Raw genomic sequence first — 27,286 nt, forward strand, 5'->3', positions numbered from 1 at the left:
AATAACAAGGGTCAAATTGTTCTGTAGAAGCAGAGGCATCATGCAGCCACTGTTTTTATCAGCTTACCGGTCAACCACCTCTGATGCATTTTCCCACTCTGACACATTCACAATACACCCACTCCAGTTGGCACATATTAGAACAGGGCTTTTTGCGCACTTTGAACAATTCACAATGCATGATAAGTGGAGGGAAAGAGCAGACACTCTCTGCCAGTGCAGGAGATAAATTACACAAATATCACAGGATGTGGGCTACAGTACACGATGCCTTGAGGGAGGACTCTATAACTTTTGAAAGAGGACATGCTTTCTCTTAAAATGTAAAGTTACAAGCTTTGCTAAGCCAATTTTCCACTGGCATAATTTGCTTACTGTTATCCAGTTTTGTGGTTTGGCTCAGCACTTCAGCGCAGAAGCTGTCAATCCAACAATGCGTTCCTTCAACTTTGCGAACATGCAATTATTCAAAAAGTTTGGGAGGGAAAAATATCAATGAATAAAGCATTACTTTTAAGTCTGAACGCAAATATTTTCGCATTTTTGAAAGAAACCGGATTAGACTGCTCACTCTAAAAACCAATCTGCCGGACAGCTCCTGCCGGACAGCTCAGTATGCAAAATACATTCCTTTAGCAGTGTCCATGAATAAAACGTTCTCTAATGAAGTACAGCCCTTTATGATATCTGTCAGAGTGTAAACTGGGGCATTCATTCATTCATCATCTACTGCTTATCCATTTCCGGGTTGCGTGGGGTGCTAGAGCTCACAGGTCGCCAGCCAATCACAGCGCCAACACACTCAGACCTACGGACAATTTAGAGTCACCAATTAACCCAACCATGCATCGCTTTGTACAATGGAAGGAAACCAGAGTACCCAGTGAAATGGGGAGAGCACGCAAACTCGACACAGACAGGCCTCATGTCACGGGAACCAATCCCACGACCTTCTTGTTGTGGGGCAACAGCACTAAACACTATGCCGACAGGCTGGCTGTAACCTGGGGATTCCATCCATAAAATTAATCCATTTATTGCTCAGACTTCTTGCTTATAAAAGGAGCGCGCTCAGGGTGGTCGCTGCAGTATCCTCTTAAATGTAAGACATAATTTTAAGGAAAGGTGAGGAAATAGCCGTCTCTGAAGAGCACTTTGCATGTGTGTTTCATTAAGACAGAGCAACTAAATATCCCTCAGGCCCTTAGACCTTTGAATTTCTTAATATGTATGTGATGCTGATGTGACACAAACGACAATTATTAACTGTATCCAAGGTGATAAATTCCCAAAAAGCTAATCTAGCTGTGAATGCATTGAATGGTCGTTTCAACAATAATCTGCATTATATTCTATTTAACTAGCTAATAATCCAGCTACATCATGAGAGCATTAGTGTCGTGATCATGGTTGCATCTTATCTTTATTCAATGCATTAATGTTTATCTATTAGCATCAGGACTTTGGCGACACTGATGTATTCTTACTAGTTTTTTGTCCTTCTGCATGCATATGTGGTGATTGGCGTCTCTATGGAAGCAGTCTCCGTTTAGTGCTGCCACAATAGTGGAAAGTGCCATGCCTGCATTAATCCCTCCTATAAACTCTGCAGCAGAGAACTGATACAGGGTCCGTGTGGTGTCAGCTGATGTGGACATAAACTAAAAATAAACGGTAAAGACTGAGTTGTTATGGTTTTTGTTGTGGTTAGTTACAGTATGTTAAGGGCCAAATCTGGATCACAGAAGTTTTATTTGTCGTCAGAAGAAATCTTATGTTCTTGTTGGCCCTTTATCTTCCAGCTTCAATGCCATGTTTTGGAAGAGGAACAGGGTCAACAGTTGCAACACAAAACAAATTGGATGTCCTCTATCTTCAGCTATTCCAGTCTCTGACACACAAAGATTCACTTTTATAGCTCCATATTGCTATGAATAGATACACGAGGGGTGTCCACACTCATTCCAAGATAAAGGCATGAGCATCTTCTCTTCCTTTTTTTTTTTTTTTTTTTTTCCAAACTGGAGATTTACGCTCACAGCTCAGTGTAACTTCTGCTTTCTGTTTCTTCACTCACACAGTTTTAATGTGTACCTGGCTCAGTGGGTGAAATGGTAGCAGTACAGGGTGTAATAATCCTCTGCTCAGCTGTTGCCAGATCTGTCCAACTCCCTGTCTGTTGCAGGGGATGAGGCCTGTATTCATCACTCCAAATGCAAACACGCAGACACACACACAGGAAGGGGAGTGCAACAAGGTCTGTGAGAATAAAGTAATGGGGTTTTTAACTAAGGTAGGATCTAATGGAATGTGTAATGACGGCTTCAAAATTCAAACACAAAAATGTGTTAGCAATCTCCAGGTTAAGGGAGTCAGAAAACCAAATTATGTAAATATCAACCTTTTATTGGAGTGTACAATGTCAGAGTTTGTTATTTGTCCAGCCTCTTTGTTTAGGCTTGGCATCCAGAACATCTTATTACCGCGTTACCTACAGAAGCTAACATCAGCGAAAAACATGGTTGGATTTACCCAAAAAGTATCTTAATAGTTGACAAAAGAGGTCAGTTCTTAAATCAAACAAGTGGCAATTTGTCACTCAAAGACAGAATTTAAAGAGCACATCAGTATTTGCTTTGTGGAAAACAGTAAAAATAAAAACCCTGAAGGAGTTTAGGGGCATTACAGAATTAATTAACGTAAAACTCAGTCATTTGTCACATTGAGGAAAATTTGTTCCTGTTTTAGCTTTACAATATGCCAAATATGTATTAACAAGACGAGCATGATGCTTGTTAGTATGTTGGCAGTGTTTTTACCAAAATGTTCCTGAGGAAATAAATGTCATGTTAAAAATCCTGAGCGACTGTTATGCTGACCTAATCAGTGCTCATGCTTTGGGGAAATGAAGCCTTGGATTCGTAGATATACAACCAGTTGAGTGACTATCCAAAAGTCATAATCACAACAGGCACTTTGCATTTGATTTAAGAGTGAAACGGTTTCTGTAGAGCTAAGGGGGCTAACATGCCTCAAGTCTAATCAACCTTTAAAGGAATTCAAACTCAATTCAAACTTTCTCCCTCTATGAAATGAAAAATTTAATTTCTTTGTAGGAAAATGTGCAATTTTTCATTTAACCTTGCTTGGTCTGATCTGAGCAGTTAGCATACGATGGACAATCTCGTTAGGATCCTTCTATCAAATCTAGGCTCTCAAAAATGCTCCCGTCGGATGAAATCATCTAGCATTATCATTATATTCCTTTGATAGAAAAATCACAGTTTAAACAGCATTATAACTAATTTATTGGGATATGTTGCATACTTTACCATCGCTGTCTCATTGAAGTGAATGGGAAAGTGCTCTCAGATTTTTTTTTTGGGACCCCTGTATGTAGGAAAAGTAAATGTTTCTGGTCTTTGGAGGGAGAAATTGGCCACTGTCTGAGTGCTTTATATTATCAATTCCTATGTTATACCTCAGTATGTACTAGTTAGTCAAGACAATATTGATACTTAGTTGAAATATGCCATGAATCTAATGTCAGCACTCAGTGTCTACGATAGGGAGACCACAAATTTCATCTCCTTGTTTCTGTAGTAACTTAGCATATGGACCCATTATAAGCATCAGGTATGTAAAGCTAAAAAGTCTTTATTCCTCAAGTTTTACATTAAGAATGACCTGATTCCAACAAATAGGCATTTGTTAAGACCCTGCTTGGTACTGAAGGAAAAAAAAACAACTTAAGCTGTAGTGTGAGGAAAAAAGAGAACTAAAATTCACGACAGATAGCCAGTCCTAACACTGTGGGCTATCAGCATGCATTTGCTGTATGTAGCATGGTGTTTTTGTGGTTAAAAAGTGATTATGCCTCATTACTTAAAGCATATGCACGTTCCATAATGATACAGACCTGAAAATATCCTGTACTGCAGGGAGTCTCCTCTTTCAATCTGTGCAAAAATATAACAAGACTCAACTCTGGAGGAAATTTACAGTCAACAGCAAAGGAAGCTAAATATTCCAAGAGAGCATTTGTTTTTTTTTTTCTTCTTTGTTTTTAAGAAAATATGAGTGCTAAACTAGGATCATTTGAATAAGTAAAAATAAACTACAGAGCAATAGGGTATGAAAATAGTTCAATTTTTTCCCTCCTGACAAACAATGATAACAAGATTGATGAGTGATTTGTGGCAACTTGTTGTACAAGCCCTTTCTTCAATCACCTAAATAACAGAGGAGACAAAACTTGACTATGGTTCAACAGACGAATCGATGTGAAACTGCACGTTAATCTGAGGAACATGTGTGATAGGAAGCTGAGTGACAGATGGAGGTGATAAACATCGATGAGTTGGGGCCGTGGGAGGAGGAGAAGTAGATACAAAGAGATGAGAAAAAGCAGAAGATTGTTAAAATGACAGATGAGACACACTACTGATCAAGGGACAGAAAGGGGGCCAACACGAAGACAGATAGACATGACAAAGATAAAATAACAACCTACGATAATGAGGACATAACAATTACAGATTAAATGAGGTATTGCACAGATTAATAAAAAAGCATAAAGGCAACAAAAATATACAGCAAATTGATAGAACATTTACATTTATAATTTTGAAATTAAAAATTTCTTTTTAGAAAGAAAAAAACAAATTTTAGTGTCATAATCATCCAGGTGGTGGGAAGTGGAGAAAAAACAAAAACAAAACAAAAAAAAAAATTGCTAGTCATCCCATTCATCATCGTCTTCAAAGTCCTCATCATCTTCATCATCATCATCCTCGTCTGTGGAAGAGAACACATCAAGTTTACATGAAGTCAAGTGAGACATCTGGGGCTATTAAATGCTATGAAATAAGATGCACATGGCGATAGTTCAAATGTGTTTCTAAGTGTAGCACAATGATGTAATGATGTTATAAATGTCAGACTGTCATAAATTTTCAGTTTTGCCTGCTGAGTGAGTGAACCTTCACTTTCTACCTTCCCTGAACACATTTTAAAACTGCTTTCAATTACTGGCAATGGAAATGGAAAAAAGGAATCACAAGGTTGTTGAAGTCTGATGAGGAAGTGGCAAAAGTCTAATTTATTTGTCATCTGACACACAGTGAATGACGTAAAGTCTAGTTTAAATGTCAAGCTGTTTTCTTAAAAAAGTGGTGTCTTTAGCACAACTCTACACCAAGGCACACTGCCATGGTTCTCTTTTCAATCAGTGCGTTATATCCTGTGTCAAACGAGTGCCAAAGTAATCTATGTAGGAAAAATAATAAATTGAAGGGCCGTGGGTCAGACGAAAGAAGTAACTTCATAATGTCTCCTTACCCTCTTGGAGATCGAGATGGGTACCAACCAATAAGATCCTTCAAGATAAACATCATACCACACATAGTTCTGTGTGATATTTATAAATGTACCTGAAGAATGAATAGCCCTGCTCCTTTTCTGCATCACCTCCATCAGAGCCCCTACTATGCCTGCTGACGGAGCCGGGGTGGAAGACGTTGAATCGGTGGTGTCGTCCCTCTGCAACAAAGACGGTGCCACACTTAGTTCAGGATTCAAATCTGTTGATTGAGGGATTAGTGTGTGATGAATGAATGCTGACCGCTTTAAGTTGAACCCCTTGCCGGATTTGGTCCAGAAGTGCATCTCTTCCAGTGCTGGACACTGGCCTCTCTTTCTGCTCCACCTTCTTCAGCTGGGTGCCTTCTCTGATCTGACTCAACAATGCTGACTTGCCAGTTGAGGACAGACTGCTGTCCCCTCCATTAGCCTCCGTGGGCAGCGGAGGTGCAGCCGGTGGAGGGCCAGGAGGTGGGGGAGGCGGAGGCGGTGGAGGTGGTCCTCCGGCACTGGATGGAGTTGAGGATGAGGCAGGAGGAGGTGGCGGGGGAGGTGCCACAGGGAGTGAGGCTGGTGGAGGTGGAGGTGGGAGAAAGCCTCTGCTTGGAGGGGGAGGGGGTGGAGCAGACATGCCTGGGCGAGATGGAGGAGGAGGTGGTGGTGCAGATACAGGGGCTCTGGAAGGTGGGGGTGGCGGTGGGGCACCTCTCCCCCGGGCTGGAGGAGGTGGAGGAGGGGCAGAGCTGTGGTGTGGGGGTGGTGGAGGGGGGCCACCTCTTGATGGAGGGGGTGGAGGAGCTGCAGGGAGAGAGGACATAAAGAATATGAATGTAAACAACAATCATCACTGCACCATTGAGGGCTCACAGCCTGCAACTCACTTCATACTCATTTATACATCAGACAGAATTAACCTCCTTCAGAGACAGCTGGAAGATGTGGATGGTCACAAAGGATTTCACAGCATATCTGTCCAAAATGCTTGTCAGTTCTCCAACTCTTGCACGAACCAAGCCATGCAGTTATAAAAGTAAGCCACAGGGGTCAGCCTTCTCCCATGGAACTGTTGTTAATTTGAGAAATTTAACAAAATACGCTTGTCATGAATATTTTTCTCATGAGATGATAACTGAAACATTCATCCAAATTTGGTAGAAGCAGGGGTTTGTTTTAAAGCCTCCCTTTAGATTTGTCACTGAGTCATGAAAATTCGATTTAACCTGAAGCACTTGAGTCTGGCTGCTGGTGGAAAAAGGTGTCAGTTCACATGCAAAGTGTTTACAGTACAAGTAGAGCTTACAGGTGTGGCTCAGACTGAAGTTGCATAGCAGAAGAGAATAACTGCATGACAATAATTTCATGAGTTTTCCTAAAATCACAAAAGCAGCACTGTACAGAAATCTTGCATTTTTTTGTCACTCTGAGTCAAAAAGAGTCAGATAATAAAAGCACATCCAAGTACAAACATTAAAACAGCAAACACTGAAAAACCTTAAGAAACTGCAAAAGCCTCACACACTATAGTTGAATTCTTATACAATATTACAGTCCATCTGTACATGCAAGTCATTTGCTGTCACAGCAGGTCATGCATAGAAACCTACCACTCCACCTGGGCGGACCTGGGGATAAAATCACCACACTAGTTAGACTACCTTCAGCTGACAATCCGCCCATTAAAACACATGGTGTTTGTCAAACAAAAATGAGCAAAGACAACATTCAACAACACAACTGGACTGAATTGTTTCTACATCCTGTTCCCAAAACACTCCACTGATGCCTTTATAGTAACAATTTCTGTGAAGCACCAAGGTTCCTTGCTGTCCTTTGTTTAAGTAAATATTTGTTACCTTCTACTCCTGCATAAGTAAAGCAGTTTTTTATTTAAATGGCAGAGGACAATCTGTATTCCAAACTGACTTACCTTGTCTCCGTAGCTCATTTTTGACAGCTTCTACACCTCCTTTCTTCTCAATAAAGTCGTAGATGACTTTAGAGGTCTCCTTATCCTTCAGCTGAGCCTCAGAGATGCCACACATGTCAAACAGGTTCTTTAGCTCTGGGTCCAAGTTATTCAACTGAAGACAGACGCAGAGAAAAATGGGACACTTGGTAAATGCATCTGTTGAACTGCTAAAATGGCTGCAGTGGGTTACTTAACCTTTTAAATGGAAGAGCCACCATTTGGGTTGTGAATGTATTGGCACAGATGCCACTAACAATGCATTATTTAATGCATATGAATAGTCTACAGGGCTGATAATGTGTGAAGTAAGAACTCATTAATTAATCATCAGGGACACAGAGAGACACACTGATTTGAATTGAATTAATTAATGTATGTCTTTCAATAGTTTTAATGTAGACAGGACTCATTTCTTGTCAATGGCATTGAACCATTTTAATATGAGTGAGTCGAGATTTCTCCAGTCACGATTCAACTTTTGAAATAGGCAACATTTTCATAAAGTGATAATGTATAAGCACAGTCCCACACTCTTGGTACTTAATCATGTGCCTATAATGTGAGTTTACCAGCTTTATTCGGTATTTATGAGCTTTTCAGCTCACAGTCACTGACATGTTAAGAGTTGAGGTTGGTTCAGTTTGGATGAGAGGGACATCTGGTCATTTACTTGTAATATCTCAATGTGCTGTACAGAGAAACCTTTATCATCACCTTCAAAAGCTCAAAATACCCAAAATATTAGCAGCCATGTTGCCATCTAGTGGTGTGGAGCAGCACTGACAGGTTGGTAGCATGGATAAACATACTTCATACTTGACCCCCAGTGTTTTGTTGGCAGTGGAGATGATAAAGAGATAAATTAATTGTGTCTATGTTTATTGGTTAGATTTCAGGTCACTGCCACAAAGTGAGTGAGTTGAACTTGTTACAGTTTAACACCCTGAAGAGGAAGAGATCCTGAGATTCAGACATCTGTGTCTCAGAAAAAATGGTGTTTCAAGTGCTTTACTCTAACTATAAAGAAACTAATTTCTTTTTCATCTGAAATAAAAGTACAACACTTTTCAGATTATAAAAAGGAGAGGGACAAATTTAGTGGCTGAGATTTTGCTTCATCCTGCTCATTTGTGAATCGCAGGCGTAAAGCTTGAGGATTTGAGAGGTGACAGAGCTTTGTCTGAGTGACGTCACTCATTCAAATCAATCTAAGTCCTTGAAAGCATTAACTTATGAAACTAAATCATCTGAATTTCATCTTTTCATTTACAGACAGAACAAATCCTCTGCCCTGCATGATCCCATACTCAGCATCCAACGTAATTACTGATGATGCTTTTTGGGAACGGGCCCATGGATTATGCAGATGCAGGTTGATTCTCTTCCTTCCAAAATCTCCTTGTGTAACACTCCCAGCAACTTGGCCATGCAGCTTGGCTTAATATTTTAGGAGCTAGGAATAAATTCTAAAAATCTTTCTGACAGGTAGGGGGTTTGAATGACTAACAGATGGAGGTTAACAAGTTTTAAAAAGAATATCTACATTAGCAGACACACAAACACATCGTCCATTGACATAAGGTCATGCTTACATCAAAGCCTGTGTTAGGATCCCATCCTACGTGTCCAATGTGCCTGTGGGTAAACAAAACAAGACAGGATGTGAGGGCATGCAAAAATGAAAATGAGGAAAACAAGTCACACCGTATTTATTTATAAAGATGGATGTCATTTGTTGGTTTACACAATGAAAACACTCATGTTTCTCACAAACACTATAAAGACCGTCACTGAGATGATTTCTGAAACTCCAGCAAAGACTTTCCTGCATTCACAATTTTTTAAAATATTCCTGGATTAATATTCGGATTCTGGGCCAGTATGTCATACAGCAAATATATCTGCATTAAATGAATCTGAAACCTATATGAATCTGCTTTAATGTTGATTTCGCACTCATTTCTATCTATTCTGTCTTTAGACTCTGCATGAGAGTATACGGTCTAGAGATCAGATGGGGTCATTTAAAGAAAGATGTGGAGAAAGATGGATTAACGTCTTTTGGAGAGATGCAGGCGATGGTGAAAAAGATGATCTTCAGCTGAGCAACTTTTTAAAATCATTTGCCAGATGATAACTCAAAATGCATGACCTGAAATGAACATAACCATGTTAAGGCCTTGTGACTCACTGGAAATTGCTCGGTGTCCCTATGTCTGCCTTGGTCAACCGCTTCCTCTTGCCTTTACCCTTTTTCTCCTTTTTGGGGAAGGAAGAGTGCACAATGTTGTTCACCTGAGAGTTGGTATGGTAACGCTGGACACTGTTGATCTCTGGGTTTTTGATATCGACTGTTGCCATGGGCAACGTAGGACCTGGAAAAACAAAAATTCATAAATTGCAGTTCAAATACACCGGTAAATGTTAAGCATAGAGGATAACAGTTTTAATGAAACAGACACATAAGGAGTCATGGAGTTCAGCACCAACTCTACAGGAGGACTTGAAACACTTTAAGCACACATCTTGCTTATATGAAAAGGAAAACTCATTATAATGTGTATAATGTGACTAATGTGACTTTATGTTAAATTAAGTAACAAGTAATGCAATGTTGAAAATGAATCTGCCCCATATGAAAATGGAAGCAGGTTAACTTCCGGGTCTGCAATATCTGTTCAGTTACATAAGACAAGATTTGATGCTTATTACAGACTTTGTTAGGTTAAAAGAGAACTTGGCATGAACTTGGTGTAAAAGTGGCTCAAGCTATGAGGGATTATACAGTCATCTCTTTCATTTCAGTAGAATCTGTAAACAAATTGGTTCAGCTAATACACCTCCCCAAAAAAAATTGTCACAAAGACTGACAAATATATAGAGGTTTATAATCTGTTGTAACACGGTGCAGCCCCCCAAACCGTTGTTTTGTAAATGGATCTTCCTTTATTTATGTCACCATGACTAGCAGAATCAAAATGAATTATCAAACTAATATAGCGCCACAACATCTCTTAAGGACGATCTTAATCTATATTCAGTTCTAACTGTAATATGGGGTAATACTTATTGTATTTGTGTCATGTACTGGGCATGGTAACGTGAGCCATGTGTCCACTATACACACACAGTCATCATGGACTTAAGGTCAGTGCACTGGAAAACATCCACCAGCAGTAAAACTACTGGTATGTCAGATTCTGTCACTCAATAATATTCATCCCCAGTTTGTACAGCTAGAATCACGCATGTTCGCACTTTTCACATTACTGTTTAAAATAAATTCACTACCAAAAGAAAAGTCACACAAGTCCAACGAATCCCACCAGTGCCTCAGGTGCAGCACATACCTCTGACACTCTCATGACAGGGACTTCTGGGAGTTTTGCTGAGTGACGGTGAGGCTGACCGACTACGCCTCCTTCTCACCCTGTCTAAAATACACCCGCCCTCCTGTCTTGCCCTGCAGGTGGTCATACTGACATCAAGAAGCATTTTGCCAAACAAGCTGTGAGCGCGCTCTTCTGAGCAAATGGAAAGTCGAGCAGTTGGTTCGGATAGAGGTGGGTACAGTTCATCCTGCGGGAGGACCAGACAGTGTAGGGAGGACAGGCAACTGCCTGGGCCCAAACCTCCACCTGCTGTTGCTCCTCGACTGCCCTCACAATTAAGTTCCTCAGAGGGAGTAGATAGGAAGGTGGTGCAGAACATCATTATGGCTGACAGCTGACAAAGAGCAATACCATGAGTACTATGAAGATTTTGGTTCAATTAAAATCATTGGACATAGTATCTTGTTCTAAGACTAGATTGGTTTCAGATCATCTGTCTCAATGAAGATAAGGAGAAATACTGAAGAAGATTCACAACCCCAAAAGGGACAGACTGCTTTCCAAAAAAAAATTACTTCTTTCTAAACCCAACTTCAAGGAGGTAAAAAGTAAAATGCACTTGTCTTCGAAATTATTCCACTCTTCTTTGGTAAAATGTTTCTTCTCTATTCAAAAATGTAAGAAAAACAGATGATCCCAAAGGTTTCCAAGACATCATCAAAGAAAATAAGCCAACTTGTGACAGACGTTGTGCAGCAGTCTGTATTTACAGAATGAATATCTTCTGCAGACATCTGATGGAGTTAAGACGAATACTGTCTGAGCTGTGAAGGCAGACATCCAGCAGTGCCACCAGAAGGCAATAGAGCCAGCCAACAACCAAGGTTTACTCTTCCTCTTACATTCCTTCCATTACTACAACAGTGCTCGTCTATGTATCTTGTTTTCCCAGCCACTGCTTCTTTGCTGTATCTGAACTTGGCATATTTTGCAATTGTTTTCTATTCCTCTGGCGTTCCATCTCAGCGAGGTGCACATTTAGATTATCATGCTTGGATTGGACCGCTTTGCTCATCTCTCCCCCCACCACCACTGCTATCTCCTCCCATTCCCCGCAAAACACACAAATGGATCTAATCCGAGCAAATTATTCCGGATTTAGCATTTTATTTTACGTAACCATTAAAGCCCGTCCATGGCATAATCCCCACATTAATCTCGTGGGGGTTTTAAAAACATGATGATTGTGCAGGGGTGACAGAAAGGGTGAGAAAAGGCAGACAAGAGAATGGGAATGGGGGGCAATTAAAACAGATTAAACAAAGAACAAAGGGCACATGGGGATAAAGGATGGGGGGGCTGGAAAGGGCAGAACTGAATGAAAGACTGGGGTTGACTAGACAGTGACACATCTACAATGCAGTAAGGGAGAAAGAATGAAATGAGGAGAAAATATCCCTGTGTTAAAATACAATAATGATTTCTTTTGGAATTGATTAAATTCACAGATGCACTTATTCAGAAACTAAAACCATGCATGACAAATCCACGATAGAAGCCGGCATAAACATTTATGCATGACAGCATGACTGGGCACAGATGCATGGAACATGTTGCTTTTGGGTAATACGTTTCCTTTTAATTCTCTTCTCTGATTGGTGATCTTAGAAAAACTATAAATACCACAGGTATTCTACTAGAAGGTCACTAAGGAGAGCACAAATGATCCAGCAGATTGGGATTATTGTCTGGATTTGCACCAAACTGTAGGAACCATAAAAATCCTGTATTGATACAAAAATGAAATCAATACTTCCCTGACCCATGCCCCATCTCTTTACCATATCTGTTCATCACTGCTTCGGTACCTTTTTACTTAATCCTTCTGAGAGTAAAAAAAAGATCTCAATCTCATTCGCTGGAAAAAAAAAAAAAAAAAACACACTACGCTATCAGCTGTAGCTCCAGTACACATAAGGGCTTAGGAACATCATATATGTGGTGTCTGATCTGACACAATGCAATACATCCACAGGCCTAGAACTGCTATGCTGCTCTGAAAATGGTATCAGCTAAATGATTAGATGTGTGATCTATGAGATGTTACCTACCGACCTACTAATGTTTTTCCTGCTATGAGCAGTTCCTTCTTTCCTTTGTGCATTTCATTATGGAACAATAGTTCCATAAACTGCGTGCTTATACATCAAAAGCTTGCAATACTTTATTTCACTTTGTACATAGGTGGAGTATTTTGACTTTATCTTTAAAATCTGCCTTTTTTGAGTTGTGGCCAAATGACACAAAAATCTAAATGATCCTGAAACTCCACCCATCTAAAAACACCAAACAGGATGACACAAATGCTTCCCGGTGTCAAACACACAGCTGACCATTTTTTAACACTTCTGCCAATTTCTGACGTTATGCTCAGAAAACAGTGGAAAACATACCATTTGGAGGGTCGCGTCTCTTCTCTGTGAACACACAGACAAAATGAAACCATTACAATCCTGTGCGGGGTAGTGGATTGAGTTAGTGAGAAGTGAATGTGCATGAGACTGCAGATGCACAAAGAGAAGAGAGTTTATTGTTTTTTAAGTGCAGGGCTCAGCGGGATTGGAACGTTATTCGGAAAAGATGCCAAGCAAAGTGGTCTGTTAGTGTGTTTAAATTGGACAATTTTCACTCAATCATACCAGACAGCTACCGGACAACATTGTAACCATATATAAATCTTATTGTTCAAAAACACTGAACAGTCTGAAAAGCATAATGTGGGTTTCCGTTTTATACAGCAAGATAAATAATTAAAAAAAACCAACACACACACACACACACAGACCACAAAATGTTGATGGCTTCAGCTCCCGTTGGGCGAAGTTCAAACAGAGAAAGCCTTGTAGATATCATTAGTGGCCCAAAGCAAAGGGCCGAAGGGGAAGAGATGAAAGAGAATGATCCATTTGAAAAGTCAGCCACAAAGGGCGAAGAAGGAATATGGACAGTCTTAATCAAGCAAGTAATGAGAAAAGTTAAGGGAAGCATTGTGTCCACGACAGGTGAATTCTCTCTCTCAGCAAATTACTTATTTGTTCATTTCACCCTGAAACTGTAGTGCCCCCCTTGGGCCAGTCACCATAATATCTCATATATGCAAGAGCTGTGTTGTGATGAATCACTTCCAGGCCTTTGTTAAGTTCTGATGGTGTCTGTTGTCAAAAAAACATGGAAATACATTGATCCAGACTTCCTGACCGCAGTGTGCATGTGTTAGTGTACGTGAAGCAGTCAAAATGTAATGTCTATGCCAAATACACAGTTAACTAAGGGAAAGGTTTTCTTGTAGTGCATTAGAGTTAATTTTATCAGGATGACTTTCAACAGAGAGCATTTTGCTTTTTATGGTGACGCATCATCTTATTTGATCACACATCCTGAAGGTGAGGAAAGGTTTTCAGTTTGAAAGCGTTGTTGCCGACAGCTTTAAGAAGTGCAAAGGGATTGCAGCGGATCGAGAGAAGAAGGGTAAAAAGTAAAGAGTACCAGGTGAAAAAAAAAATTCAATACATGACAATTTGACAAAAGACAGGTTTGAACTTTAAAATCAGGCCAAGTTGATGTCACATGCCAGATGCAATACATCAGTCCTGTGCTTCTAAGTGAATACTCTTCATGTATTGAAATTTCAAACAGGTTCTGTAAAAATGACAAGTTTAGAAATGTATCCGAGCTTGTGCTCAGAGCAGTTTGACAGCTTAAAGCCAAAACCTATACCTTTTAAAGTCACATAAATTGTAGTGACGTGTTTTGGCTTGAATTACTCTGAAGAGATGAAAAATGAAAATGTACTAAACCTGTCATTTTTTTTTTTAAATCATGTTAAGTCATCAGGTAGGCTTGTAAGTAAGTTAGCAGCGGCAGTAGGTAGATACCAGTTTTCCTCTGTCTTTTCCCGAGTAGCTCTGTCACATGGCTGTGGAAACGTTTGGCCTCTTCCTCATTGGCGAAGTTCAGGCCCACTTGGCACGTCTGGAAACACACATACAAACACAATGCAGTAATTTATTAAACACCAATAAATTAGTAGCACCAATTTATTTCCTGTTAATTGCCAACAACTCACCCCACTATTAAATTTCCATGACTGAATTTCCAATTCTATTTCTAGTGAATAGCCCCAGCCTCATCGCCACAGTCCCACATAGCTTTTGGTGTGCTGAAGTCTGAGCCACTGTACCCATTAGCTAAACGTTACAAATACAAATACAAAACCAGGAGTTTTGTCACAAGAAGTGCTTCAGATAAAAACCTAAATGTTGAACATTACATTTTTAATAAGGAGAAATAATTAAGTATGCTTTGTTCAGCACTATATTCAAAAGGTTGAAATTTTGATGAAAAGTGTTCCCTTTCACTTCAGTGTTTCTTGAGAGCAGCAGGACCAACTGGGCCTGTTACACATTTGACTGTGCAGGCGTGTTATATTTATAATATAACACACAGGGACTTTTTGCATGATCAAAGAAATGAAGTCCAAACCTGTGAAACTGGTTAAAAATGTACTTTACAGCACAATTGAGGAGAATATATTTGCACTGCTAGCACAAAGGAGGAGTAAATGTCTTCAGGAAAGTCTGTGGCTTTTTAAAGTCAATGACTCAAATCAACGAAAAAACACAAGAGCAGAAACTGGGACAGAGGCTTTTCCATAAATTGATACAAATAAAAAAAAATAAATAAAAATAAAAACAAAAGACAGATAATTTTGAAACAGGATCAATAATGTGATCCTATTTACTCATGAGAGTGCTCAGTAGTCATTACAAAATTATTATCATCATGTGGTTGCATGGAACTCATGGACCACATCCCTGTTTGAGCACTGCCTTAATTTTGATCTCAGTTATACACCTCGAAGGTGTTGTGCCTAGGTCTTGCACATGATGCTATCATCTTGACAATATTCTGTCCACAGACAAAAACATCTTAAAACAACCACCTCTGAGTTGCCTCTCTATAGCAGGCCAAACCACAATGATCACACACACAGACTCACAAGGTCAGAATAATACCAACCACACTGTTGCATCCACTCAAATTAATTAAATAAAAATGAGAAAGCTTCAATCGAGGAGACTACTCACATCTCCAGCAAATGTGATAAAGTAGGGTTTGGGGAAGTAGATGTTGAAGTTGTTGTACAGCTCCTGTTCAAACATCATCTTACCTTCCTGTGGAAAAACACAGAATAAATAAATGTACTATAAAGAACAAATAGATTACACATTAGGTAGCAGGACAGACAGTAAATACTGTAGGCCTCACTCATCCTTTACACCCTATTGCTCTGCTAGAAAAGCACAGGTTCATTACAGGTATGGAACAGTGGTACACCCATGTTGATACTCATTCCGGGCAGGTTTTGTGCTGGTGCTGGCTTCTGTTGTGATAAACGACAAAGATACAATCATCAGTGTGCAGATTTGGTGTTTTGTACTCATTTACCCTGATGTCAAAGACCCTGATGAAGTAAGATCGATTGGGGTTGTCTTTGACCAGACAGGCCACCCCGCAGCATTTCTTGTTCCAGCTAGAGGTCCTATCTGCTGTGAACACCTGGACCACTGCCGAGCACAATGTCTGAAAGGAGGAGAAACACAGAGAAAATTATGTTATCTTGCTTGATGGACAATAAATAAGCACTTTGTGTGTGTGTGTGTGTGTGTGTGCGCGCGCGTGCACACACACGTATGTAAATCTGCACACCAAAGAAAGAGAGAGATTTAATTGCACAAAGCCATTCTTTGCAGAAGTCAAGATATGGGCCTTTTGATGTCTGAGAATGATGACAGATGATTGAGAGACTGGGTGGCAATAGCTCTGTGGGAATCAAATCGCTCTGTCATGCAGTTGTCAGAAAGGCCTCAGTCTATGCCAAATGCATGACATGCAGCACAGAATGTGTCTACAATAAGAGACTCATTCCTGAACCTGAATCAATGCTGTGGGGGATGAAATATGTCTCCAACCTAAATGTAAAGTGATTTCTCACATTGTATAACTTTAGCTACACTGATACAGCTGACAGAAAGCAGGTATTTGACCCACATACGCACGCAGCCCAAGATGACTAAGAACACACATGTAACACCCATAGACACACATCAATGATCATAAGACTCCCAACAGTTTTACATGCTGCTCCGGGGGTTTCCTCCTCCAGGGGGGTCCTGGTCCACACTCATTATCACAGAGATGAAAGCCAGAGCATCAACAGGAGAAAGGCCTTTGCAATTTCCGATTTTTTTTTGGATACTTCAACACAGAGCTCTTATATGGTTATGGTTCTGCTTGCTTGGTTTTAGTCTGACCATCAGAAGTGAAGCACCATACAGTTGGTCATTAGGAGAAATTCCTGTCCCTGGTCAAAATATTGATAGTAGCAACAAGCAGTGTTTACAGTGTGACCAAACTGTCCACAAAACTAACAGTTTCAAGGCGTGTGTCTGAGCAATGTTTAAGACAATAAACTCCAACGTTCTAGTTCCTGGAGCATCTGAATGCACTGTTTTGTAAGTGATGGCACTATGATCGAGGAACCAAAACTGAAATTACATCCCCTGTGGTTAATAAGCAGCTAAAGTTCCTTTGTAACCGTAAAATTGCCTTTCAAAAAAAGTTACAATTTCCAAGAACTCAGTCTTTTCAAACACTGTCACCTTTGCAGGTCACTGCTTTGTATTTTAGAGGTACAGCCAATGCTGCAGAAGAAAGAACAACCGTGCAAAAGAGGCTATTACAATTCAAAGTTTAAAGCGGTGACTCTTTGATCTGATAGATAATTCTTTTCAGTTGAAGCTATGGTGATCATCAAACTTTATCTACACCTCCACCATATACAGGTGCTTCCACTGAGACAATGACACATCTCTTCACTAGATACAATGTACCACAGCATTATTCAAATAAGATGTCACGTTGAATTAAACTGGTTACAGAGCCTTGGGTGAACAGTGGCCATAACAAATGTGGCGATGCTGAATGAATAACATTAATCTGCACATTACACAGCATGAGATAGCAGGACCACCTATGTATTTGCAGAGAAAATGTTACAGCATAGTGATGGTAAGTTAAAAAGCTCACAACATGAATGACACTGCAGAATATCTCAGTCTGTCAGTGTATTTGTGCACAGTATATCAACATTACTCTGTTGATTTCAATGATGTAACCCAGTTCCAACAAACAGTCATTTAAATTATGTCCTTGGAGAGGCTGTTTGTCTGTCAACACTGTATGCACAAGACATTTTTGTTCATACTTGTGTAAACAATGGGTCTCTTGGCATCATGGCAACTTTTCATTGTTGGGGTATAGATGAAAAACAGAAAGATCAAAAGATTAATATGAATCTTGCTTCATGATGTATTTTCTCTGTAAGGGTGGCTGTACCAGTGTCCAAGCTCCGAGGCCCTGGGGTTTCATCTGCCCATCAAGGGCTGATTGTTCCTGAGAGGGCTGAAGTCTGCAGGAACTGAAGCTCTGCCAGTGGCGTCATTAAAACCCAACAAAAATACTTTCACACAAATGAAGGATTTTTCCATGTCTTATGCACTTGCTTCCAGACGTGCTCAGTTTCTATATCTGTGCTGACCAGAGTTGCAGTGATGATGCAATCACCTGGCCAGGACAGACACTGCACAACAACAAATAAGGGTTTGCTATTGGTGCAGGCAGCATTTATTTATACAGAAGGAGTTTCTGAAAAGATAATTATTAAATATTCTCACACTGAGGGGTCAATGAAGTATTCAAAAAAACTTAAAACCATACCTGAGATGCACACCACAGCACAACTACAGATGATGTGATGGTCTGTATCCTATTAATTTGAATGTTGCCAATCAACCTTTTGGCCAAGCTGTTTAATCCTGGGATTCCTCTTCACACCATCTCCTTGAGAAAAGGCCAGTGAAAAGTGTTGACAAGATGGGAAAAAGCAGGAAGAAAGAGAAGAAGAGTATGTTGGTTAATGGAGGAAGGCAGTGTAGGTGGAAAAAAAAAGTGTAAGAGAGGAAGTAGGTGGCATACATTAAGAAAAAAGGAGCAAAAGAATTGCAAAGTAGGGCTGAAGATGGGCTGAAGGAACAGAACAGAGAGACATGACAGAAAAGAAATAGTGAGACTTGAAAAAGGACATGATGGAGAGAAAATTTTGAAAAAAGAGAGAAGTGTAGGAGAAGAGGATCATGTTCCACCTCTCTAGCACAAATCACCAGAGGAGGCCGACCACGGGACTTCCTGTAGGACAGGATTGCTGATCAGGCAGTCTGCGCACACACACACTATCACACACTGTGTGAATTGGACCCCTTCCACCTTTTGCCCAGTCAGACAGTGTTGCTGATGGTGAAAACAGCACAAGGAATATCAATGAGTCAAACCAATGAGCAAAGACCACTGTCTATTTACATGTATCTCTTTTTTTTTTTCCAGTGCAAATGAATGACAGCATGACCCTGACATAAAGACAACAGGGTGAAATACTCCCCATAACTCCCCTGTGCACGCTTCAAGTTACTGGCAGCAAAGACACACAAAAATGCAGAGCTCTGCTACTTTCAAAGAATTAGACAGTATACAACAGGCCTTTTAGAGCTCAAATAAATCAGATCAAATTCTGTTGCACACATCAAGCTAAGGGCTGTGCATCTCACAAAGACAATAACACATATGACGAAAGAAAAAGTGACTCCATGATTCTTACAATTTGTATAAAAGTACAATAAATAAAACACAATAACTTAGTCAGCCACTAATTCACTGATGGGCATTTTATGGAGATTGGTCAGGGAGATACACAATGTCTGCCTCTACAATCTCACACACACAGCCACCTCTCCCAAACTCAATCTGAATGCAAATACATGTACAGACACACAAAAGCGTAGGACTGTGAGGAATGCTACTGAATCCTTGTCTCTGTCACATGCCGAGTGACATAATTGACAACATGCCAGAAAAATGGCGTCACAGGTCTTCACAAACAGGTTACAGAAGTGTATGAAGTGATGCCTCAGAAAACTGTGTGCTGCCAAGGGGGGGCATCTAATTATGTGACCTCACAAACACAGTCACGCTGAAATACTCTGTCATTGCTCAGGAAATATGGCCTTCCCAGAGCAAACATGCATGGACATACAGGTACCTGCCCAAACTTAGCTGTCACTGCAGTGAGCTGAGTCCTGCTGACAGGGAAGGAGGAAGAACCATTTCTGTCCCCCACCTCACCACTTTTACTATACACAATTACAGGAAACTATGATCGCTATGAGGAAGTAACCTGAAAACAGGCACAAAGGTTTAGCCTACTACAGGCAAATGCAGATTTCTACACCTTTATCTTAAATGCCCTGACTGATATCGGTTAAAGCCAATTCAAATGGGTTGCAGTATAAACCTAAAACACCTTGACATTAAAACACAAAAAGTTAATCAATAGCTAGGAAAAGTGTGAAATTCTTTGCTGCTAGTATAACTGTGGCAAACATGGCCTGAAATAATCTGACTTCAAAAATATAACTGCAAAATTGAGCTGATAAAAAGAAACATGAATGGATGTTTGTAATTTTTGGACTCTTACCAGGAGGCTTGTTCTGTCCAAAGGTTGTGTTACACACATGGCCCTGATCTAACAACAGCCCTTTCTGCTGAGAGGACACAACCTCAACGTGAAAGACGAGGACATACATTACTACTGCACAGCTCACATGAAGCTAGACTAGGGTCAACACATCAGAGAGAGCCACTAAGCCCCATCCCAGCTAGGTGTGCATGTGTCAGGGCATCATCATATTAAATCTATATATTGTGTACTCTCCAGTGAAATGGTTGGTAGGCACTATCACTATTATTGCTGGTAATGGTGCACATCCATTGGTGGGTTGCAGCAAAACCGTTTCATACCAATTTCTGAATTGGTATAAATGGCTGATGGTGTGATGCTCCAGCCTGTGGGGAGGAAGAAACCTGTCCTGTCAGATCAGAAAACGGACACTGAAGACACCGAGGTTTGGTCCATTAGTGTTGCTGCAGCTGCAAACCCATCACTTAATGTTACTGTAGTCTGCTGTGCATGGAGCTAGTGACTGACAAGGGGGACGTAAAAATGAGTCAGCTGAACGCTAAACGTCTTACGTAATATCAGACTATCTCACAATATTTAACCGTGACATTGTCCCAGTGACCCCCCCGAGGTGAAGACACTGGTGGCTCTTCCATTGGGAGGACTTTTAGCAAGCCAGCGCTGTCTCCAGCCAAGTCAGGTCGGCACATTCCTCTCGGTGGACACACTTCCCGAAAACAAGCAAGGTTCAGCTTGATTATGTAATGCCAATGAAAGAAGCAAACCAAAAAAAAAAAAAAAAAAAAAAAAAAAAAATCATTGTTTTGCTCTGCGATCCGCTGATGGATTTAACAGCTCCATAACTCCAACCATGAACTGGTTCCCTGTCCCCCAGCTGGGATCAGTCCGGACGGACTGTGTGGCCCAATATCAGGACTTCCTGGGTGATCTCAGGTGTGTCGGAGCTTTAAACTAAAGGCGGAGGCCCGATGACCGGAGTGAAACTTGGTGTTTGCCCTGAAAACACCGTCCCAAACCCCGCTAAAGTCAGCCACTAGCTCCCAGCCCTTCCTCGTCTCTTCGGCTGTCAGAGCAGACCGATCTCTCCAGTTCTCGGTGTTTACGAGGGGAAAACATTCACGTTAGGGGGGGAAAAAGGAAAAAAAAACACACACAATCAACACAACATGAAACAGTAGGCCCACAAACACCCAGTTACACCTCAGAGATGGCTTCATCTCCGGCACAGGACAGGAAACACGGTGCAAGTTAGCATTATTAGCCTTTTTCCCTTTTAGCCATCTATCACACAACAATTTAACGGTGGGAAAAAAAAAAAAACTTACAATGCATTTCCTGCCAAGGTGGTTGAAAAGGTAGTCATTCTCTTGAGCTGTCAGTAGTATCGACCCGACATTTATTTGCCGCCGTTGTGGCGGATGTCCACTCATTATTGGTGATCAGTTTCAGAAAGTATGCACCGACTCTAACTCGTTATATCAGATCCAAAAAAGATATATAAACAATCCCTCGGTCATCCGTGGCCTGCCTCCGACCCCCACCCCCCACCCCCCTCCTCGCACCGGTTCGGGTTTATCCGGTTGCTCTGCAAAACAAGTGTGCAAAGAAATGACGGGTGTTCGGGGGAATGTCCCGCAATGTCCCGCTCCTCTGTAAAATAAGGTCAGACCCGCAGCTGCCGAGCGAGGACGCAATTCAGCTAAAACTTTTCTGGGAAGTCCAGCCGTTGGAGAACCCGGAGCCAGTTCCATCCAACATGGCAGAGTCCGGACGGGTCCACTATCTGGGAATGTGGGGCCGTCCTCTTCCCTTAACGTGTCCCACATAATCGTCCCACAAAATCTCGACAGGACAAACGATGAGAGTTTTCCACATGGGTGAGTTTAATATTCAAACGGGCATTTTAAGGAGCCAAATGAACAAATCCATCTTAAAAAAAAACTGAATTCCCGACACACTCCCCCCATGGAGATGGTTTGGTCCTGTCCGCCCGTGGCTTTTATGATAGGAATGTGTGCGAGTGCAGAATGGGAGGAGATAAGGAATAAGGTGCAAGTTCTGAAGATCCTGGGATAAAGCTCCTTATTAGAGGGATTGGGAATTTATACGAGATCAACACTACACTTAAAATAGCATTTAGTGCAAAAAAAAAAAAAAACAAACAAAAAAAAAAACAAAAACCCAGAAATAATCATAAATGATTTGATGCTTGTAATAAATCTTGAAATCGGATAAGTCAGGGCATGGGTCAGGCACAGTGATGTCCTAGATAATAAACATACCATTGGATGGGAAAGTACTAGCTTCTATGTGCTTTTGTTTCATTGTAAGAAACTGGAAATAACCTAAAAATAAACAAGTTAAATAAAGACTGTGCACAGCCAGTGTAAAGTAACTCGAGCTGGGGTAAAAGTCCAAAGGCTAACATGTATTAATGTTTCTCACAAAAAAACCCTGTCAGCTGATGATGCAAAAATAAATGTACTATTAGGTTTCTACTACCACCACTATTCTTCATGGTGTGTGAATAATAGCCAACAACAATAATCAATTTCCTCTTTACAATAAAAAGACCTCAACAATAATTAAACAGACGTGCTACTTGGTCAGCATAGACTGCTAGTGTGTGTTCTAATAATTCAGCTAAGGGCATATCAAACAGTGCAACATGCTCAGTCAGGCTCAAAAATGGGTGTTGTCTGCAGGATGACAACCTTTGAGAAGTCCTAATACAAAGAAGAAAGTTTCCCTTGTGACTTATACACTAGTGGCACACCTGCTTGGTGTGTTAGAGAACATTTTAGTCATAATCATAATACATTTTTTTCTAAGCCTACATTATTTAGAAAAGATGACACCCTAAAACATAATTCTGCATGTCTCCAAAAGAAAGTCTGATTTCTTACATTTCTATGTAGCTGATGTATAAAGGGCCCGTGAGTCTAATTTACATAATGATTCACGAGGAGTTTGACTTTAAAGTAGCTCTCCTATAATCTTCATGACCCAAAGGAAAAGCCCTGCTCAACTCTAGTATTTTCATACTTAGTTCAGTGTTTAGACAAACTCATTGCATCTTTATACCCTGTGCATGCCTCGAATTTAAAAGTTGCTTTTGTTATTCCATCTCCCAAATAATGAAAGCACATTCCATCAGACTGGTGTCATATGCCACCTCATGCTAAATAATTGAATTAAATTTGTAGTCATGCTATCTGTTACTGCGTAATGGAGTGGTTTCTTTTGGACAATCATTCAAGAAAATAAATTTTGCTTGTCACTTGCTTCCCTAGCTTCCCCTTCCGACAAAATACATATATTTAACTATGTCCTTTGTTGTTTGGTACAACATGTACTTATTTGCCCATTGGTTCATGCCGATATCTGATTAAATATATGGGCATATGTGCATGCGATCATGTATTTGTTGATGTAGAAGTGGAGGTGTGTGCATTCCACATTTGGTCACAACCACAGCTCATGTTGCCTCTTTTCCTGGGTCAGTAAAGAAAGTTCCTGCAGTGTTTCATGACAGCTTCGAATGTTACTCATAGCACATTTTGTGAATGACACTGCACATTCCATAAACACAAGAGCATTCTGTTCAGTCTGTTGGGATTTGTGTGGATGAATATGAAGCCATTATCTTCAAACAGGGTGTGATAGCATCTCACGATTGTGTGTGTTTTGGGAGGAGTGCTGCAGTAATACAGATTCATAAAGAAATTGGGCAATTATTGAAGGAAGCCCTTTAATATGTTGTCATATAAATCAAATGCTTTCTTTTGCTCTGATGATGAATCAGTGAATCTCTCACTGATCTTGGTCATATATAAACCCTAATCCTAATCTCTGAATTTTAATATAACACAAAACCTTAATTTGAATATAAACACAACATGTCCTGTTCTCTGTGCTCTGTCGCACTTATTTCCATGCGTACTACCTGGTTCACCCTTGCTGGCTTGCTCTTGCTGAACTTGAAAAACCCGACCGACAGACAGGGAAGCACCTCAGGAAACTCTGCACTACTCCACCTAGCCTTGGCTCAGCAAGGTGTAGACATGTTAGAAATGATTCATCCTATTTGAGTAATTATGAGAGCATATGTTGGGGAATGAAACAGTTCTAGAACAGCAAATGAGAGCAAAGATGGCTGGGAGGGGGAAAAAGGCAGATGGACAGAGGGTGGGAAATGAGAGTCAGTGGGAAATTTGCCTTGGAGAGACAATCTGAAAGCAAAGAAATATTTCTGAGAAACAGTCAGTTTTACTGATTTTCTTTGTGTTTCAAGATGATGTTAATGGCGTGACCATGATGATGACTACAATATTTTTGATTGCCAATATAAAAAAACCAAATGCTAACAACAAAGACAACCTTCCTTACTTTATTGTGAGTAAAAGAGAACTTAGATAGGTTTGGTTCCTTTTGACTAAGGACGTGGTTTCCATACTTCTTTTTTGGCACTAGTCTTGTGGACATTTTCAATCCAGTGCATGAAACCAAAATTTCAAATATATTTGCCCAAATATTAGTAAGTAAATGAGTCAGTTCTGCATTCACCCATGAGCTGAGAAAGATAGATGCTCTATTCATAACAAGTGATGCTAACAGTTCACATTGTTTGGTATGACCACACACACAATAATGAATGTAGAACAGTTACTATTGTTTGTGCAAGATACCTCACTGACTTCTACTACTGACAAAAAAATATGTGAGCATGGAGCAATCAAGCGTGTTTATGAACACAGAAAAAAGTGTGTTAGGAATAGGTAGCTTTTGTGTTGTAAGTGGAGTTCATGGTGTATTTGTTTTGAGAGTTACTGGTACCAGTGTGGACAAACCTTCTGGGGCTGTACATGGAAAACATTAGTTTGACCCACTTTCAACAACAAAAGAGAATTGAGGTTATGAGAGAAGGAGGGAAGAGGACAGCATGAATATTATATCCTGAATTCTGGAGGAAGACGTCCCCTATAGGCCTATGAATGAATATTTTATAAAACTGTCCTTTCCACTTCTCTTCAACATGCTCTATAATCTGGATTTTGGAAATATCAACACCTAAACAGAAATGTATTTACAGAGGCCAGTGTTGTGGTTTGCCAAGGGCAGCCAGCATTTTACTCAATTAAGGCTTTGATGATAACACACCTTTCTTTGATACATACACACATACTGATTCAAAGGAGAGACAGCTACACTGACTTGCAGTGCTTTCTGGCAGTTCTTCCCTCACATATATTCTCCCATAGTTGCTGCAGTTTATTAAAAATACAACTCACATAGTTTAAATTAAACAATTTGAAAAGTGATTTACAGGGAGGCAAATTTAATGCAGGAATATTAATAAACAGCAAAATGTGCCAAAGATAAAGTGGAAGCATCCAAGTTTAAATGTATTTATGTAACAACAAATTATTAATGGCACTATTTAGACTATTAAGGTTTATTGACCATTCCTTTCAGTTTTACATATGCCTGTGAAAAGGGGTCGAGAGTAAATACCAATTATCATCCATACCATATTTTATTTATGTTGGTACATTTTAATAAAGTTTTTTTTTTTTCATTGCAACTTGTACAGGCCAGTCATATATGAGTTGTGCAGCTAAACCACAAGATGGCAGCATTCTACCAGATATTGAATCACTGATGCTGCAGGGTAACTGGTGAACATGTGTAGACCAACAACACGCTTGTCTCCATGATGTCACCTGCACATGTTGTCACACAACAAGGAGAATGCTGAATGAAGACTGGCCAAACATCTGTTGGTTCAATCATCAAAATGTTAACAGTCTCAGGAATAGATGCTGCAACGCTGCAGGGTTAAGGGTTGGGAATAATGGGAATAATGCAGCTCATGCTGACATGCAAAGCATCTGAAGACCTGGACCAAGAGCTTGGTGGTCGAAGAGTCTTTCAGCTTTGCAGGAATGCTTGTTCATGTGTTCATTTTGTCAGTGTGTGAAGTGAATGCACTCATCTGACTGCAGTCAGATGAGTGCATTCACCTGGAAAGGTGTGGAAATGTTCTTAGACATTGAATCAGCAAATATATTGTATGTTTCTCCTTAACATGTTTAATCCATTAATCCAAAAACTAAAACAGCCTTTCAGTAGCCAACTGATCTGAAGCCAGCAGAACAGATAGAGCTAATCTAATCTAATCTAATCTAATCTAATCTAATCTAATATAATCTGATCTAAAATAATTTAATCTAATCTGATCTAATATAGTCTAATCTAATCTAATCTGTGCTATAATGGAGTACAGCATTTATAGGTCTTTTATTTTATTAAAAAAATCACAATATAAAGAATGTCCTTCATCTTTCTGACCCTCCAGAAAACAACTAGCAGGGTCAAAGGTCACTGTCCTGCTCACACTGTGTTGCTAACTTGTGAAATAACAACCACCATTTGGTATTAAATATCCCTGACCAGACACAAAAACATACACACTGCATACAGGGCCAAACAAGTCCATTATACATATTTTAAATAATATGCAATTAATATGCAACATGGAGGAGAGAGTGTGTCATTATTTGCTCTGTTTTTTACTTATTTCTGCTGTAATTTCAGTCTCAGTCAAGGACAGTGTTGTTATCAATTTTATCTGTATATGACTTGTGTTTTAACGCTTAGATGCCAAACTTTCCTGTCTCCAAACTGTAGGGGGAGAATGTAAGGAATTTTAGCTGCTCTATAGAATTGACCATATTAAGACCACCCTGCCACTTCAACCCAATATAAATATATCCGGAAATATAAATATTGTCCATTAATTTCAAATTTTTATCGATGGAAAGGGCAGATTACAGATTTCATACTTGGTGTTTTTAATGTATCAAAACAAGAATTCCTAGAACTGATGTGCCAGTGTTGAATTTAATTTCATTGAGGAATTTGAAATCCAAAATGTCTATTATAGTTATGTTTAGTTTATCCCAGCCCAGC

General features: G+C 40.1%; 1 protein-coding gene across 1 annotated transcript; it reads right to left on the bottom strand.

The window, feature by feature from the left end:
• Window positions 1-2,390: 2,390 nt before the first annotated feature.
• LOC115036516 (neural Wiskott-Aldrich syndrome protein-like) lies at window positions 2,391-22,078 on the bottom strand. The gene is made up of 11 exons (XM_029494705.1): window positions 21,640-22,078; window positions 16,171-16,305; window positions 15,810-15,896; window positions 14,598-14,694; window positions 13,116-13,139; window positions 9,522-9,705; window positions 8,923-8,965; window positions 7,289-7,442; window positions 5,624-6,159; window positions 5,433-5,541; window positions 2,391-4,797 (listed from the first exon to the last, which is right to left on the bottom strand). The coding sequence occupies exons 1-11, from the start codon at window positions 21,742-21,744 to the stop codon at window positions 4,736-4,738; spliced, it is 1,536 nt and encodes a 511-aa protein (XP_029350565.1). The 5' UTR covers window positions 21,745-22,078; the 3' UTR covers window positions 2,391-4,735.
• Between the last annotated feature and the right edge of the window lie 5,208 nt (window positions 22,079-27,286).

The sequence above is a fragment of the Echeneis naucrates genome, chromosome 23 (genome assembly GCF_900963305.1).
Source record: "Echeneis naucrates chromosome 23, fEcheNa1.1, whole genome shotgun sequence".
In the NCBI taxonomy this organism is placed as follows: domain Eukaryota; kingdom Metazoa; phylum Chordata; class Actinopteri; order Carangiformes; family Echeneidae; genus Echeneis; species Echeneis naucrates.

Coding starts and splice junctions, on each gene's coding strand:
- LOC115036516 (XM_029494705.1), bottom strand. CDS start 21,744: ATGAGTGGACATCCGCCACAACGGCGGCAAATAAATGTCGGGTCGATA. Junction 13,140..14,597: donor GAAAAGACAGAGGAAAACTG/GTATCTACCTAC, acceptor GTGTGTTCACAG/AGAAGAGACGCGACCCTCCA. Junction 8,966..9,521: donor GGGACACCGAGCAATTTCCA/GTGAGTCACAAG, acceptor GTTTACCCACAG/GCACATTGGACACGTAGGAT.